Below are 18,430 nucleotides of genomic sequence, written 5' to 3'. Positions count from 1 at the left end.
ACTCTTATACAAATGTACATATTTTTACAGTGGTTTTTGTGATGCGTTTACTGAGACTTTTTTTAATTGACCCATTTAAAAAATGTGTTTCGCCTGTGACTGCATCAAAAATCGCTGCAATTCTGTCAAAATGTTCGTGTGTTTGTCCTTGACCTTTAAAATGCTATAAAAAAAGGTAAAAGAAAAGCACCATGTGAAACCATCCTAAAAGTCCCCATTGACCTTAGACTTTTGATTGCAGCGGGTTCAACCATCAATATGAGGTATATGGTGCTTTCCCGACCATTCATTGACAGATGAGGTCAATGAAGAAAGAGGCTGGGTGTAATGAAAAATCACTGCTTGACCTCTTTGTTCTGGGAGAGAAAAGCTGCAGCGAGAGCTCTCTCCACCAGTCAGTTATTGAAGGTGTATCTTGACAGCAACACAAGGGGTTATCCCATGATTTATTTTTTCTTTCAAATCAACTGGTTTTAAAAAGTTATATTGATTTAAACATGACTTCTATCTAAAAATCTACAGTCTTCCAGTAATTATCAGCTGCTGTATGTCTTGCAGGAAGTGGTGTTTTCTTTCCAGTCTGACACAGTGCTCTCTGCTGCCACCTCTGTCTATGACAGGAACTGTCTAGAGCAGTAGAAAATCCCCATAGAAAACCTCTCCTGCTCTGGACAGTTCCTATTATGGACAGAGATGTCAGCAGAGAGCACTGTGTCAGACTTATAAGAATACACCACTTCCTGCAGGACATACAGCAACTGAGAAGTATAGGAAACTTGTGCTTTTTAAACAGAAGTAAATTACAAATCCATATAACCTTCTGAAACCAGTTGATTTGAAAGAAAAAAAGATTTTCGCCAGATAACCCCTTTAAATCAAAATTGTGACCCTGCATGGCTAAATAAAGCTGCAATAGACTTTGCAACTGTTGTATAATAGTTTCTGTGTGAATGTAATCACAATTTGCACACACCTTTGTCTTGCTGTGTAGCCTCAGCAATAACCTCTATAAATCAAGAGCACAATGAAGCTCCTTATCCCCACCCCACTTAGCTTTACTGTTTGCCAAAACCAGGGTTAGATCTTACTTGTGGGTCCTGTACTATTAGGTTGAGATGAACAGAATAAGACATCTATCAAGTCACTAGTAGGTCCACAGCGGTACTGACTCAACGCAGTCAAAGCTCTGTAGAGTTAAAAAAGGAACATACAACACACAAATTATTATTGGATTTACACTTAGATAAATGCCTGCTTTGAAGACATAAATATCCCATCTGAGCAATTGTCAAAAAAATTTTACATTAAAGAGGTTATCCAGCGAAAATATTTTTCTTTCACATCAACTGGTGTCAGAAAGTTATAGAGATCTGTAATTTACTTCTATGTAAAAATCTCAAGTCTTCCCATACTTATCAGCTGCTGTATGTTCTGCAGAAAGTAGTTTATTCTTTTCTGTCTGACACAGTGCTATGGGAGTTTGCTGCTGCTCTGGACAGTTCTTGTCTCAGACAGAGATAACAGCAGAGAGCACCGTGTCAGACTGAAAAGAATACACCACTTCCTGCAGGACATACAGCAGCTGATAAGTATAGGAAGACTTGAGATTTATTTTTACTGGCCAACCCCTTTAATGAAATTGCCTCATGATATGCTTTAACAATAAGCTTACAGCTCTGTATGGCTGGCATTACTTGCATTACTTCCCAGCAGCTGGTTGTAACAGAATACTAGAGTCCCATAAATAAGCACTGATCCCCAAAAAATATTAAATAAATAAAACTCTTGATAGGTCATAGAGACTTATAAACTTTTTTTTTTTTTTTTAATCGGTCTGGAAAAGAGCCAGGAGAGATCGGCATCTGAACCCTCACTTTGTACACTGTAATCAGTTTATTGTCAAGAGACCCCTCTAACCAAAGCAGAGAACGCATATAAGTAGCTTCCATCATGAAACTAAACTGCTCATTGAGGTCTCCATTGTTGTGACCATCTGTACTGCCCTTCACTGACTAAATTACTAACTAGCAGCTGAACCACTCTGCGGGAACCTAGCGATCATGTGATTGTCAGGTCCAACAGAGTGCATGGACATTACCTGATCTCACAACATAGTACTCTCTGAGCGCTATGTAGTCTGGAAAGGTGGAGACAGAAGCCATTATAAGCCACAACTGTGTGATACCTGCAGTAAATTAAAATTACCCACAATATGCTCCCCCCCCCCCAACCGCTTGTACAGTCAGATAGCTGTTTTTAATCCAAGATCTGTCCTGGGGTCCGTTCGGCAGGTGATGCAGTTATTGTCCTAAAAAACAAGTTTTAACACTTGTAGCCCGTGTCAAATTGGTGTGGCCTAGAGTGTCTGTGCCCTAGGCCCGCGATGCCTCTCTGCCCCTCCTCCTCATAATTAGAAATGCCCCTGGGCAGGATTTCTCCTAATCATCACTTGTCTGAACAATGCACATGTGCAGTCTTCAAACAAGTGATGATCAGGAGAAATTATGTCCAGGGGCATTTCTAATAATGAGGAGGCCATGGAGAAGGAACGGAGAGGTGGTGCAGGCCTAGGACACAGACACTCTCGGACACATCAGATTGACACAGGGCTGAAAGTTTAAAAAGTAGTTTTTTAGGAAAATAACTGCATCACCTGCTGACAGACCCAGGACAGATCTTGGATTAAAAGCAGCTGTATGACAGTACCAGTGGTTTGGGGGGATGGGGGGGCAGGTTGTGGGTAGAGAGTTGCTTTAAACCCACAATGTACGTTTACTAGCCTATAACCACACTCCAAATGAGAGGGTGACCATGTACTACATGGTAACATCATGTCTGCCGGTGCAGAGGATACTCTATGCAGTACTGTGCCCTCTGGCTACACAAAATCTCTTCTGAATAGCTATATGCCTATTGGTAGATGCCTGGAAGGTAGTAAAGCTGGCACCTTCTCACTGGGCACACTCAGTTAATGCTACATTATACAGAGGATAGAAAAGGCTTGATGATATTCATGATAATAACCTCTCTTACTTTTTAATCCTCTTATAAGTGACATCGTTGGCTAATTTCAGGAGCCTGTAGGTGGCCTCGCTGCCCAGACTCAATGAATCACTATGAGCTTCATCAAAGGCCACATTGACAGTCTTCTGTGTAATACCGGACACAATCCCTGTAGCAATAGGTTCTTTCAGAGCACTGGAGTCATAGAGTCCTACAATGTCACCTGCAACCAAAAAGAGATAATACATGGTACTAGATCAATTACACTAAGGTTTTTATTATAAAGCAATTCTTTTTTTTCTGTTTCATCAATAATTTGCTTTATTAAAAAAATATGGTATCAGCAACTATAAACAGAAGCCGGAAAAGAGAACATCCTGTGCAGAACCACTGATAAACCCCAAATTCTATTCTTATGGATACGGTATACTGTATAGTATATGGTTATTATGAATAATGGGTATCTGAGGAGGGTTATACAGAACTGTCAGATAATAGATACCTGAGCCAAAGCTGTTAGTAGGCAGCACGGCCTCAGCATCATACTTCCTCGGTGTAAAGGTCACAAGCAGCCGTCCATACAGCCCCGTTCTTTGGTTTGCTACCTGTAGCTTCAGTAAGCAGACTCCCCTCCGCTGGAGCTCCTTTAAGGAAACATTCTCCTGCCAGGCTCTGCAAAGGAAAGTGACATATGAGTGACCACCTCAATGTGCAGATCTTTACAGATAGGTTGAAAAACACCTTGCTTACATCCTATGCAAGTATAGAGACACTCACATAGATGAGCACTTACATATCATGGCCATAGCAAAATAAGGCAACATAAGTCCCAATACACACATCTTTAGTACTGCCTGTATCCTTGAACCTGCAACTACAGAAAGGACTATGGATGTGCAGCCATAATCGCCTGTATTTCTGCTAATCCATTCATTTAATAAGTGGATCCATGCCGCAAATACAGGCCATCTAATGTACAGATTATTGTCCCAACACAGATGTGTGTATGGGGCTATAGAAAACAAATGAGGACTAAATAAATGAACGTGTTAAAGGCCTAAAAGTCCTATTAGTCAAAGAGTTTTTGTTTTCCCCAATATACGATTGCAAACAAGTGCTTTTGCGACCAACCTGAAATGATTCACCATAAGACGTGGAACCATAGTCATTAGATGTGATCGTAATTACGATCCTTCATATACTCTATCATATGATTATACTAAGGACACTAACGAACAAACAATGGGGAAAGTTTATTAAAACCATCAGTCTTTAATTAGGCCCCGCCCCCTTTCCTCAAGCCAAATCCACTAAGAGGCACATGCCTCTTAGTGAATCCGGCCGGCCGTGCTCCCGACCCTGCCCAACAAATCTACACCAGCAAGTGTAGATTGAATCATGATTCACACCTGCAAGCAGGCGTAAATCATGCTGAGGTGCAGGAAGAGATCACGCCTCCTCCCCACCTTGCCGCAGGCCCCCTGCCCAGGGGGGGGGGGGATATGGCAAGTGTACACCTGATGGGTGCCTTCTCCCTGGTGTAACAATAATAAATCCCTTTTTAATGCCTGCGTACACACAGAAAGATTATCGCTTAATTCAAAATATATAACAATTTTTCATTCGATAATCTTTCTGTGTAATAGGGCCAGGAAGCGAGCACCAAGCTCGGAGCTTGCTTCCAACTCATTAGGGCAACACAGGAACATGGGTAATGCTACAGCAAATAGCATTTTAAAGTTACTGTACCACCAGGCCCATGTTGAAGCACTGGAGGCAGGCCGACCCACCCTTAGTGGGAAGAAACCCCAGCCCCTCCATGACGTGACTCCATTAGAATCAATGGAACCCTATCATAGAGGGGCTAGGGTTTCCTCCCACTAAGGGTGGGTAGGTCCTCCTCCAGTGCTTCAGCCTGGGCCTGGTGGTACAGTCACTTTAAAGGGGTTATCCAGCGCTACAAAAACATGGCCACTTTCCCCCTACTGTTGTCTCTAGTTTGGGTGGGGTTTTAAAACTCAGCTCCACTGAAGTAAATCGAGCTTAGCTGCAAACTGCACCTGAACTGGAGACAACAGTAGAGGGAAAAGTGGCCATGTTTTTGTAGCGCTGGATAACCCCTTTAAACTTAGGGTCCCTGTACACACACAGACTGACAGATAACTGGCAGATTATTGAAGCCAAAGCCAGGAATGGATTTGAATAGAGGAGAAATCTCAGTCTTTATGATGCTCTGCTTGTAGTCTGTTCCTGGCTTTTGCTGCAAAAATCTGCCAGATAATCTGTGTGTGTAAAGGGACCCTAAGGCTACATTGTGACCTGGGTCACACAACAGCAAATTATAAATATGAGTGTCCAAAATATTTCTGCAATGTGCCTGTGATTTGCTGCTGTGTGGCTTGGTTACAGTTGCGATTCGGCTGTAAAAATAAAAACATAGCCAAATCTCAGAGAATTAACAAGCAGTTCCCTGATGTAATCTTCAAAGTGCAGGACCAAAGTCTTTGTCTAGCCCTAATGGTCATGCAAGCAAGGAAGCCATGCTATCTGTCTGCAATTTGTTATTGTGCAACTTTGTTGTGATTTGGCTGACAAAAATAATATGCAAATCACAGACACATTGCCAGCAAGTCAGACATGACATTGAGGTCAAGCCTGGGAAAATCACATGAAACTTGCCACCAAAAATCCAACCGGGTGATATTTCTTGTGACATTGGTGTCATGGTCGCAGCTGGGGGTCCACACTGAACGCACTGATGCAATGTGACCAGAGATGCTATGTAGCCCCCCACCCCCTCAGCCTACATGCTTGTATTGGAGGAAACATGGCCCCAATCACAGTTGCCTGTACATACTGATTGGTGAATCTGAACTGATATGGACCCCATATAGGCAGATTTGCCATTCTGGTGTATGGGAAAGCTTTGTGACAGCCGGAGCTGGTTGTTACACAGCGATTCCAAAAACATATAGAGGAAAGTTATTAAAAGGGTTGACATATGGGAATTTTCCTCTTACTTTTAAGTGTTTCCCAACCCAAGGCTCTCCGGTTGGGGAAAAACTACAACTCACATCATCACTACAACTAGCAGGGCATGCTGGGAGTTGTAGTTTTGGAACAGCTGGAGAGTTGTAGTTTTGTACAGGTAAAGAGCCAAAGGTTGGGGCCACTGATTGTCAGAGCATGCTGGGAGTTGTAGTTTTGTACAGGCAAAGAGCCAAAGGTTGGGGCCACTGATTGTCAGAGCATGCTGGGAGTTGTAGTTTTGTACAGGTAAAGAGCCAAAGGTTGGGGCCACTGATTGTCAGAGCATGCTGGGAGTTGTAGTTTTGTACAGGTAAAGAGCCAAAGGTTGGGGCCACTGATTGTCAGAGCATGCTGGGAGCATGGTTTAGACTAACAAGACACAAGCCAAGTGACGTCCGGCATACTGCGCTTACCTGGTCTCTTCTATTTCAGACGCTCTTTCCTCTTGCAAGAGTTCCAGCTGAGTTTTCACAAACTCCTCCATGACTTGCATTCAATTCCAGAGAAAGGCAGAAACGTACATGTTATTTTATCAGCTGTCATTCCCTGTCCGGTGTTACCATTCTCACTCTCCCCTATACTTCCTGTTTGAGCGGAACTGAGAGCCCAGTCATTTTTTTCCGGGGACACATTTCTGGAGCAGACACGGTCACTGTGTACGGAATCGGTGGTGCTGGGTGTACGGAAGAGGACACGTGATGGCGCTTGCCTGCTGCGGGCAGCTTATGAGGAGTGTGTTGGCCGGAGGCTGTGGCCGGGCGTCTGCTGCAGGTACCGGGGTTAGGGGAGGGCTCCGGTGATAGATGGGTGACATTCACAGGGAGTCTGGGGTCATCATTCCCATCCAGCCTCCCCAGTGCTCCTGCAGAGGGCGCTGACTACTATCACTGGGAACTACAGAGGTCGTGGGGTCATTTACTACAACTCCCAGCATGCCTGCATAGCTGTATGGTTGCTAAAGTCTTTTTCTTTCCAAACAACTGGTGTCAGAAAGTTATATAGATATGTAATTTTCTTCTGTTTAAAAATCTCCAGTCTTCCCATACTTATCAGCTGCTGTATGTCCTACAGGAAATGTTGTTTTCAGTCTGACAAAGTGCTCTCTGCTGCCACCCCTGGACAGTTCCTGTCTCTGACAGAGGTGGCAGCAGAGAGCACTGTGTCAGACTAAAAACATTTCCTACAGGACATACAGCAGCTGATAAGTATAGGAAGACTTGAGATTTTTTAAATAAAAGTAAATAACAAATCTACATAACTTTCTGAAACCAGATGATTTAAGAGAAACAGATTTTTGCTGGATAATCCCTTTAAAGCGACACTATCAGCAGCTTCAGCCCAATGAACCTGCTGATATGCCATAGTAGATCTTTACCTGATGACTGCAGTGCTGGTACTAAATCTTTTCTTCTGCCCCGGATTCGAAAGATAATTCCTAATTGCCCTGAGGTGGATGGTAAAGCTCAGCCCAGACTCCCAGCACCGATCACCCTCCTGCTATGTGCAAACTGTGACAATGAGCAGCATACTTTCCTGGGCTTCTGATTGGCTGGGAGGGGGCGGGCTAGGCTGCAGGGGAGGGGGGTTGCTCTGTGCCGCCCACTATGCATATTCTTTTTTAAATTATTATTATTATTATTATCTTTATTTTCCTTTTACATCACACATCAATTACAAAATTTCCAGAAATAAATAACAAAATGTAAACATAATCCCTATAAAGCCACCCCCCTCCCATAAAAAAAAAAAAAAAGCCACACCCTCTATGATCCCCTGGTTTACTCACTCCTCACATTCCTTGTATTTTCACCCACTATGCATATTCATATAAGCAGGGCCGATTCTGGGGTCTCTGCTGCCTGAGGCAAACCTCAGGCGGCCGCCCAGAGTTATGGCCGGCATCGCCCCGCGCGACCCGATCACCCCAGCGCGTCCCCCACCGACCCCGGGCACTCACCACAGCCTGGAGGTCCGTGACAGCTGCAGGGTGACGTTGCGGGACCTGACGGGATGTGGAGAGCGCGGGCGATGGGACAGGTGAACGGCCGCTGTCATTTTTGTTAAGTGATGCTTAAAGGGAACCTGTCACCCCCCGTGCCGGGGTGACAGGCTCCCGACCTCCCGCTAGAGCCCCATATACTTACCTAATCCCGCCGGGTCCTGCTTCTGGAGGTGGTCGGGTGATGAAGATCTCAGCCGCTGCAGCCCGGCGCGCGCGCTGAGAGATGAGTCCAACACCCATAGAGAATGACGGAGCGCTGGACTCTCCTGTCATTCTCTATGGGTGTTGGACCCATCTCTCAGCGCGCGCGCCGGGCTGCAGCGGCTGAGATCTTCATCACCCGACCACCTCCAGAAGCGGGATTAGGTAAGTATAGGGGGCTCTAACGGGGGGTCGGGAGCCTGTCACCCCGGCACGGGGGGTGACAGGTTCCCTTTAACAAAAATGACAGCAGGGGCAGGGGGGACATAATGACGCCCCACTGCCGGACCGCAAAATCTGCCATGAGGCGGAAGGCTCATTCCGCCTCATGGCAGAAGCGGGCCTGTATATAAGCATAGTAAGCCGCACGGGGGGATGTGGACTGGGTGGGCCGAGCTGGTGCTCGGCGCTTAGGATGACGCCCCAAATGCTCCTAAACCCCTCATTAGCATAGGCACAATTAGGAGCGATCTTTCAAATCCGGGGCAGAAGAAAAGATTTAGCACCAGCACTGCAGTCATCAGGTAATGATCAGCAGGTCCAGCGCGGGGGCTATTTTTTCATATGGCCGGGGAGGAGGTGGCTGAAAGAAAAGACGTCCACTCACCTCCTCGGTTCCAGCGGCGGGTCCCGCATCGCGTCGCTCCTTTTCCCAGCCGCTTCCGGGTGTCTGACGCGGGCCCCAGACGTGACGTCTCAGGTCCGCTCAGCCACTCAGTGAAGGAGGCGGGATCCCTCCAGCGTTATATGCCTTATAATCTCTAACAGCGTTATATGCCTTATAATAGTGGCTGAGTCCCTTTAAAGGGGTAGTCCACCCAAAAATTTTTTCTTTCAAATCAACTGCTGCCATGAAGTGACAGAGATTTGTAATTTACTTCTATTAAAAAATCTCAAGCCTTCCAGAACTTATCAGCTGCTGTATGCCCAACAGGAAGTTGTATTATTTCCAGTCTGGAGAGCAGGAGGGGTTTTCTATGGGGATTTGCTCCTGCTTTGGACAGTTCCTGACATGGACAGAGGAGGCAACAGAGAGCACTGGGTCAGACAGGAAAGAAAACACTACTTCCTGCTGGACATACAGCAGCTAATAAGTACTGGAAGACTTAAGATTTTTTAATAGAAGTGAATTACAAATCTCTGGCACTTTATGGCACCAGTTGATTTGAAAGAAAATTTTTTTGGGTGGACTACCCCTTTAAGGCAAACTAACTAGTCATTGGGGATTGGGACATGCACCTTGCTGCAACTAGACATGGCAGTAATCAATAAGTGTGACTGACAAGCCAGATTGTGCCATGTCTTTCATCTCTGCACTTGTCGTGAAGACGTATGCCCAGATCCGTAGTGACTGACCCATATTGTTCAGGGGTTGGTGACCACTGCTCAAAAATAATAATAAAATAAGTTTATTACTGATTGGCCATTTATGAGAGTCTGAGGCTTATTTAGCCCGCAGCCTCACATCCGGTGACAGCACTGCTATGGCTATAATTTCCTCTTCTCCCTTCTGTACAGCACTGTAGTTTAGCTGTCCTCTCGGTGTATACCATGATACAAAAACCATCTAAATTCCATTGCCTGTGCTGTTCTCAGTAGTTTCTGGCTCAGTACATGAGTAATGTCTCTCTGGTAGATAAGGAGCCATCCGCACACAGCTATGTTCTGGCTTCTTATCTGTTGCTATTTCTGGACTGAGAAGAACTCTGAATAACTTGTCCATACTTCCATTTATCCACATCCCAGTAACTGCTTCCTTATGGGGAAATCCATCAACGTTATCATGGCGATTTACAGGAAAAAGCAGTAGCTTCAGCAGAGCGTCGTCCAGCTAAACAATGTAGATAACTGCAATAGCATCAATATCATTTGACATCAATGATGTTCCTGTCCCTGAGATGGGAAATAAATCCCTGGATACCATCTTAAAGGGATCATATACTAGACCAGGGGTAGGGAGCCTTGGATCTCCAGCTGTTTTAAAACTACAACTCCAAAGCTTTAGCTTTGCCTGTCCAGGCATGATAAGAGTTGTAGTGTTTCAACAGCTGAAGAGCCAAGGTTCCCTACCCCTGTATTAGACTATTGGTTTCCTTCATGACACCGTATGGCTTCTTATTTGTAACTGAGCTCTCTTCTCTCTCTTGCAGTGTTCCGGCTGCCTCTGCAGTGTATGAGCTCCCGGAGTTCATCCCTGAAGCCTAAGTAAGTGTCATTACTCAATCTCTGAATATTTTGATAACCTCAGTGTCACACTGGCCTCATACCTAAGGGAAGGAAAATTGGCAGAGAGCTGCCCCCTACTTTCCCCAGTTTAAAGGGAATTCATCATCTCTTTCATGCTGCCAAAAGTCATTGGAGTGGTCTCCAGCATTGTCTTCCCATCCTGCCAGCCTTGATCCAGGGGTGGTGGTGGTAGGTGCGGAAGCTGCTGGAAACCACCCCAATGACTCATGGTCCAGGCAGCATGAAAGTGATACCAGGTTCCTTGTAATCTCCTCTCTGCTTTATCTTCTGCTGCACTTCAGAAGCCTCCACCTGTCACATCATTTTGGACTATTTTATGTATATGCCATTAATGTCTGTCCTGCGTTGTATGATGTCTCCCCATCCTTTGGTCTAATCGTTGTAACAGACATTTGTGATGTGTTGTTTATGCTTTTCAGCTATGTCCCAAAGACTTCTTTATCTGAACCACCCTGGCCTGAGATCAAGCTTCCAGATCCCATTATAGAAGCAGAGGAACAGAAAGGTGAGCTGGGGGAGCATTCACTCATATGTTTTATTACAATGGAAATCTTATGACTTGTCCTTGTTGTATGTGAAGTTATTGAAGCTATAAGCAGCCCCTGCATGCAGCTCTATTCACAGCAGAACCACATGGACATCATGACTAGTCGTTGGGCTCTAGTGACATAGTTCCTGTAATAACAGAAGCCATGACGGCAATGTGAACAGAGCTTCTCGGTCTTCTATATGAGGGATGACAGGGAATCGGGAGATCAGGATCATGAAAACCTGCTCTAATCTTTATTTAGAGTAAATTCTGAATCTAGAAATATGATGATGCAAAATAATCTCCTACGTAAATAAATTTTTTTGTCTACTTTACTTTTCTCCCACCACATTCCCATTTGCAAAATATCATTAGAGAAAGTTTATCAATGGAGCCGCGTCATAGGGGGGGGGGGGAGGAGTTTCTCCCAATGGGGGTGGCTCGGCCCGCCTCCAGTGCTTCACCCCGTCCCAGTACTCATTAATAGTACGGCGTCGTACACGAGAACCGGGCCACAGTTCAAAAAAAGGACCGCAGCAGCGGCGCCGTTTTATACATGGGGGTAATAGTTAAAGCAAATGTACATGATGGTACATTCGCTTTAAGCTTACATATGCAATATGTTACTTGTGTGTTTTGCTGCAGACTTCACGCTTTGTATTGCAAAAATGCAGAGGATAAACCCAATATAAGGCATGCTGCTGGCGAACAAAACCCTACAAATCTGCTCACATAACCCTCATGGTGCACACTGCTTTTTTGTATTCCAGATTATGCAAATATTAGATTTTTGGCATGGAATTCTGCAGTAAGTAAGCCGTGTGTATGTTAGGCTAGCACCACACTGCTTTTTTTATATGTAAAAGAAAAAAAAAAGATGCAAAAAACTATAGTCAAGAAAAACTACACAATTAAACATTCTCCTATTCCCCTCTGGAGATATTCCTGCTTGCTGCTGGGGCACCGGAGAATAAAATAATGTTTCTATGTTATAAAAGAACAGACAGATATATGAAAGGTACCATGTGCCTCCTTCCTTTAACAATGTCAGCAGTTTGGAAACCTGAATTGTAGTTGACAGATTCCCCTTAATTATATTTTCTGTGTTTATTTATTATGTGCATATATATATATATATATATATTCTTTTTTTAATCAGTAGACCAAATAGTAAGCTGACTCTTCTTCTTGACTTTCTAACTGTGTCCTCCCTATCATCACAGACAGCATTACAGTGAAAGAAGACACAGTTACATAGGTCAGAAAGAATCAGGCCGATCACAATAGGTGTAGCCTCAGCTCCCCTCTTCCCTTTTTTAAAAAGCATACCCATAACACTCTTCCAAGAAACAACTCCAGCCTGTGGGCATGTCCCTTAAGGCTCCTGTAGATGAAGCAGCTGAAGCAAGATGGCTGCCTCTGTGATCTTGTACAGAAAATAGAATAAAAAGAATCTATAAAACAAAATGAAGTTTTAATTAGTAATAAAATTATAAGAAAATAATGAGGTGTTCCTGTCTCTTAACTGTATGATCATTGTGTGTGTGTGTGTGGGGGGGGTCCTGTTCTCTGGGACCGCCACCAATAAAGTTTAAAGAATAAAGTTTCTGCAGTCGGGGGAATTTCAGCCAGCCCCATTCACTATAATGAAGTCATGCTGTAGTTCCCTCTATAGTTGGGGGATATTATACAGGGTCAAAGCAGATGAGCCAGTAAGTGGTGGCCCATAAGTTAGAGCCCCCTAATCATAATATAATGACATATCCTAGCAATATGTAATGGCTTAGTCAGGTGGGAATACTGTACTCCTAAATCAAACAGCACTGTCCACTTATGTAATAACTGCTACAACATGGCCAGGACAACCTGCCAGTGGATCTGTATACAGAGTCAACAAGTCCATAACAGTGGAAATGACCTCAGGCTATGCTATTCTTGTCCTAGTCACCTTTCCATCAAGTCTTCCATGTCGCCTACACTTTGTTGGTTTGTTTGCAATGTGATGTCTCTACTTGTGCTGAAAACAGTGTTGTTCCCCACATGGTAATATTTATACAGTGCGGTAACATGCTTATTTTATGAGCGGCATTGTAAGAATACAAATAGCCGTGTTTACGTCATTCTGCTGCTCTGCAGGCCACGCCAGTGTTTATGCTGCTAGAAAGGTCAATGAAAGCTGGAAAGCTGGCTGTTTTTAGCACATTTAACCCAGCCAATGTTTCTGCTGATAACTAATATTTGTTGTTTTTGTCTTTTTCATGCCATTCTCCTCATTCTTTATAGAGCTTGTTAAAAAAGTAAACAACCTTATTGCCACGGGACAGTTCGGCCGGCTCTTTGCTGTCGTTCACTTCGCAAGTAAACAATGGAAAGTCACCAATGAAGACCTTGTTCTGATTCACGGTATTGTGGATGCAGAGTGCGGAGACAGAATCAGGCTAGAGAAGGTACATGGGAATAGAGTGACGTACAGTATCAGTCTATTAATTCACGCAGAATGAATTTATCAAGCCTGTACAACAGTCAAATTATTTTACACAAGTTGAGTTTTGTGAAAAATTTTTTTGATTTTCGCCAACCTACACCACATCGTAGTATACATCCTAAAGAGTCCATACCGTAAGAAAGATGCAGCAAGTATATTAAGAGCTGGCATTTCAAATAAGACTGATGAAAAATCAGTGATCAGTGATAAATTCCCCCAGCATTGATTAAGTTGTCCATGTTCTATATTTCCTAAGCCCTATTCACAAGGTGGGAATCCGCTCATAAAAAGTATCCCATTTTAGTTAACACCTTTCTTTTGGTACTGCTATTTATTTCCCTTCTGCTCACATGGCACCTTGCAAAGACAGTGCATCAGTAACACTTTTTCCATGTGCTATACGGTACTGTAAATCATCCCCTAGCACAGTGACATTTTGTTCACTTTCACCAGCACAACGGCATGGTAAGAGTATGGACTGGATGTGGCATCATTGGCCTGACATGTATAGGAGGAAGTACCTGTGTGTGTACTGCTGGCAAAACAGCCCAGCTATGTTCCCACACCTAAAATGAAGGGGACTTTCTGGAAGGCCTGATTTGTCTATATATTACTCGACCAGCCATTCTTTTGAATAGCCACATTTTACTTGCAGTTGGCACCTCTTGTGGTGGCGTATTTTCCAAGAGAATGGTTGAATGGGGAAAATCAGTGGGTTCAGGCAACTTTTTCTCTGATGCGTATAGGCACCTAAGCATTGCAAACTAGATAGCCTTTTTTGCAAGTTAGAGAGTTCTGCCGATAAATTGCGCTGCTCTTGCTCCGTGTGAACTGGCCCTATGAATTTCTTGTCTGCTGTATCCACACATTATTCCTCACTGGGCATCTCTCATCAGTCATTTGAACATCAGTGGTGTGCTGCTTGTCCCTGTATCTCTTATGTAACTGACCTAATACGATATAAGATACTAGGGTCATACACCTATTGTATGCATTGTATGAGCCTCATTGTTTGCAGTGCTGACTGTATTCTTGGCAACCGATATATCTATAATCCTGCAAAAGGCTGGACTGGCACTCATAGCAGAGAAAGGGATGAGCAGCTTGGCAGCAGTCAATTCATGCCATTCCCCATCTCAGTCTGTGATATAAATCCAATTTATTGAAGTGATTATTAGCATAATGTATGCCGAATGTGCAGCCGCAATCTATGGGGCCTCCAGTAATAGCTCTTTAAGTGCTAAACTAATAGTGTTATTACTATTCATGGACTTTCTTGCTTTCCCAGCACATTTGGTTGATTATCTCATTAGATTATTTCAATCTTTTATTGAAGTATCATTTTTTATAACCATTCCAATCTACGTCTATTCCTGCTTTTTTTTTTTTTTTTTTTTTTTTTCTAGGTTTTGCTAGTTGGCAGTGATAATTTTACGTTACTTGGAAAGCCTCTTCTTGGGTAGGTAGCTCATTTAAAACTTATTTTTATTTCATGTCTATGTTCTTTTATTGCATTTATATTATTATTTTTTTTAAATAATATCAAATATCGTCAAGGAACCAAAGAGGGTTAAAAGTTAATAATAAATTATATGTACTCTGAGATACAGCTCTATCAACTAAATCATGAAGTTACAGCTTGGAAAGCATGATATTATGGCTGGTAATTGAGGGGTTAAAAGTTATCTTCCCTCAGCGTGGTGCTTTACTATACTTACCTCCCTCGCTCCCTCTTGCAGCTACTGTCTTCCTGGGGTCAGTCCTGTTCCATACTACTTCTTCTGTTTGTGCACACTTTGCCTGCTAAGCCAGCTGCATTTGTGTCCAACTTTAGCTATCGTGACAGCCTTAAACAGAAGAAGCACGGTGGAGCATGATTGGCTCTGGGAGAACGATGGCTGCAGCAGGAACCAGAAAGGTAAGTATAAGTGTTATGCAGTAGGCTGAGCACATATCTACAATATTAATATAACTCGGAGTAATGCCAACTCTGTGGTGGGCTTATATTTTCGAGGTCAATCATATTCTGCTGACACCAACAGTATATCTGTACTTCTCCTATAGGAAAGATTTGGTAAAAGTAGAGGCTACAGTGATCGAAAAAACAGAATCCTATCCAAAGATTAACATGAAGTTTTGGAAAAGACACCGGTACCAGAAGAAAAAAAGTAAGTTGTGTTTAATATATTTAGAAAAACAAACGAGATTCCTTCAGCTCTTTAAAAATTCATGCTTTTATTGTTGCATCTTTAAAACCAACCGACGCGTTTTTTAACCTGCCAGCTTCTTATTCATGATATTTGAATGTAGAGATATACAGAAAACATATAAGCGTCTCTACGGCCACCATGGAGTTAACAAACTCTAAGGTACCATGTTTACAGGACAGGGGTGCAGTACACAGGACTCCATGGTGGCCGTAGAGACGCTTATGTTTTCTGTATTCCTCTACATTCAGATATCATGAACAAGAACCTGGCAGGTTCGAAAAACGTTGGTTGGTTTTAAAGATGCAACAATAAAAGTATAAATTTTTAAAGAGCTGAAGGAATCTCGTTTGTTTTTCTGTATGAATACCCCGGAATCCAGGGGCTTGGCCTTTGTGCTCAATATACCTGTGATTACAAAGGAAAGCTTGGACATTTCATTTGGGTGCTGACCACTTAAATTGTGTTTACTTTAATAGATTTAGCAAATGGTGCTCCTAGAAAATAGTCGGCACTTCCAATTATTTTGTTTGTTTATTTACTTATAAATCCTTCCCTGGTGGTGGCCATATAGGAGACATACACTTATTTCCTGTAGTTCACTATCTGTACTAACTACAGATTGCTAATTCCAGTCATCCATCCAGCAGTATACTATACTAGACTAAACTAGCTGATCACTAAGCAGACAAATCACATCATAAACAATCATTTGCGCGTAGTTCTTAGAAAATGGTAGGCTGCATTACAGAAAATTGTCCATTAGGCCAAAGAAGTTGTCCTAGGAAAACTTAAATGATGCATGCTGCCTACTCAAGATGTAAAAAAAAGGAATAAGCCCTACTTAAAGTGCACCCTAGGGAACCCTATCATATGAGAGAGAGACATGTCCAAATCAGTCAGCCCTTGTTGTAGATTTGAGAAGCAGCCACTATGGTTTCTATAACCTAATCATTGTCTTTTCTTCTGCTTTTCAGTAACCATCGCCCCGCAGACAATCCTGAGGATCAATACCATTGAAATTGCTCCTGCGTTATCTTGACTTTATATGTTTTTCTACTATAATTTCAGTTATTAAAGAAGACCATGAAGAATACAGTGTTTGTGTTTATAGATTTATATTTATTGATTTTTTATTTACTATGCGACAAGGTAGTGTACAATTTGTGTTCATATAGTTGTAGCTAAGTTTTTATTATGCTTTTAGGCCCCATGAGCCTTGCAACGCTGTATGTCACATAGTGTAGTCAGTTGCTATACTAGTAATTCTTTGGGTCAAAATATGACTTATAAAACATGGCTTTTTTCACCCCTCTACTGTACTCATGCATAAGCTATCACAAATATTCCACAGTATAAAATTAATAGTATATGGACGTACAGTAATCCCTATGAGTGTACAAAACAGGACATAATACAGCCATGTGTGAAGTTCTAGCTACAGGTGGTGCAAAGGCAACAATTGTTTCTGGACACTGGTACTTGAGGAGGCCCATAGGCTCTTTTGCCGCTTAAGCAGACACCAGTATTACAAAATGTGCAGTAGGTTATAGGCACTTACATTCGGAAGCATGCATCACACAACCAACACCAGCTTATGATTGACAGATTTATCCCTATGCAAAGTGATGAAGATAAATCTGTCAATCATCAGTATCATCATCGTCATCAATTATCAGCTGGCGGGGATAGTGGCACCTAATGAAAAATGGTGATTCTTCTTTAGCTGCGCTCTGCATGCTTCTGAATGTGACACTGTCACCCCCTTTTGTCATTTTGACTGCTCTCCACAGGTGTAAAGGGTAAATGTTACAGCTTTCATTACTTATTTTATATCACACCTCATGGTGCTTGTTCTGGTAAAAAGTTGTTTTTATCACCTGTGGATTGGTATATGTGAGGGGGGCCTCACGGCCTATGTTCCACATCGCTCCGCCCCTAGTGTCACTTAGTCCCGCCTCTATCCGTGATGTAATTGCCACATAGGCCCCACCCCCTCAGCAGCCATTGGAAGGGCCAGCCTAAAGCTCTAGGCCCAAAGCGGGGCCAATGCGGCGATGACATTATATATTAGCCAGCCCTCCCCAATAGTCTCTTATATACAACTCCAAAACACAAATCAGTATGCCCAAAACAATGCAGGCGCACACCCGAATAATAAGAAATGAAAAATTCTTTTATTAGATATACATGATAAGTATTACAACACAACAGTTGGACTAGAATCCCTATACATGATTAAAAACAATTAAAACTTACAATACAGGAACAGATAAGTATATAATAGGATATTATCACTTGGCACTTTAAGACATAGCACTTTATATTTATTGGTAATATTTTTTTTTTGGGAATATATAAGGTTTTCTCATTAGGGAAGGTTGGTGTGTATTTATGATTGGGATGTAGACCTGGGGGTTTCCTTATTTTGTCTGGTTCTCCCATGTTGCTTTTAGTTTTAATTGTTTTTAATCATGTATAGGGATTCTAGTCCAACTGTTGTGTTGTAATACTTATGTATATCTAATAAAGAATTTTTCATTTCTTATTATTCGGTTGTGTGCCTGCATTGTTTTGGGCATACTGCTTTGTGTTTTGGATTTTTTTTGTGTATTTAGTATGCTCTAGGCAGCACCTCTGTGGGTAGTGCAGTCTCCTTTTAGTTGAGTGTATATAAATAGTCAATTATATAGTAGCCAGCCCTCCCCCATAGTCTCTTATATATA

At 42.7% G+C, this 18,430-nt stretch overlaps 2 protein-coding genes across 3 annotated transcripts in view; one reads left to right on the top strand and one right to left on the bottom strand.

The window, feature by feature from the left end:
• The window catches only part of IGHMBP2 (immunoglobulin mu DNA binding protein 2), a 36,330-nt gene extending 29,734 nt beyond the window's left edge, over positions 1–6,596 (bottom strand). For both annotated transcript variants that reach the window (XM_069965757.1, XM_069965758.1), the window contains exons 1-4: positions 6,447–6,596; positions 3,506–3,675; positions 3,034–3,226; positions 1,089–1,186 (exon numbers count right to left, since the gene is read on the bottom strand). In XM_069965757.1, coding sequence (XP_069821858.1) covers positions 1,089–1,186; positions 3,034–3,226; positions 3,506–3,675; positions 6,447–6,526 — 541 coding nt within the window. In that variant the 5' untranslated portion in view covers positions 6,527–6,596. The remainder of the gene's footprint in view (positions 1–1,088; positions 1,187–3,033; positions 3,227–3,505; positions 3,676–6,446) is intronic.
• Positions 6,597–6,710: 114 nt separating this feature from the next.
• Positions 6,711–16,798, top strand: LOC138789622 (large ribosomal subunit protein bL21m-like). The gene is made up of 7 exons (XM_069968356.1): positions 6,711–6,804; positions 10,387–10,441; positions 10,903–10,988; positions 13,296–13,459; positions 14,904–14,956; positions 15,562–15,665; positions 16,682–16,798. The coding sequence occupies exons 1-7, from the start codon at positions 6,732–6,734 to the stop codon at positions 16,744–16,746; spliced, it is 600 nt and encodes a 199-aa protein (XP_069824457.1). The 5' UTR covers positions 6,711–6,731; the 3' UTR covers positions 16,747–16,798.
• Positions 16,799–18,430: the final 1,632 nt, after the last annotated feature.

This window comes from Dendropsophus ebraccatus, chromosome 4, assembly GCF_027789765.1.
Source record: "Dendropsophus ebraccatus isolate aDenEbr1 chromosome 4, aDenEbr1.pat, whole genome shotgun sequence".
Taxonomy (NCBI): domain Eukaryota; kingdom Metazoa; phylum Chordata; class Amphibia; order Anura; family Hylidae; genus Dendropsophus; species Dendropsophus ebraccatus.
Note: the sequence above shows the minus strand (reverse complement) of the source record. Positions and strands in the feature narration are given on the sequence as shown.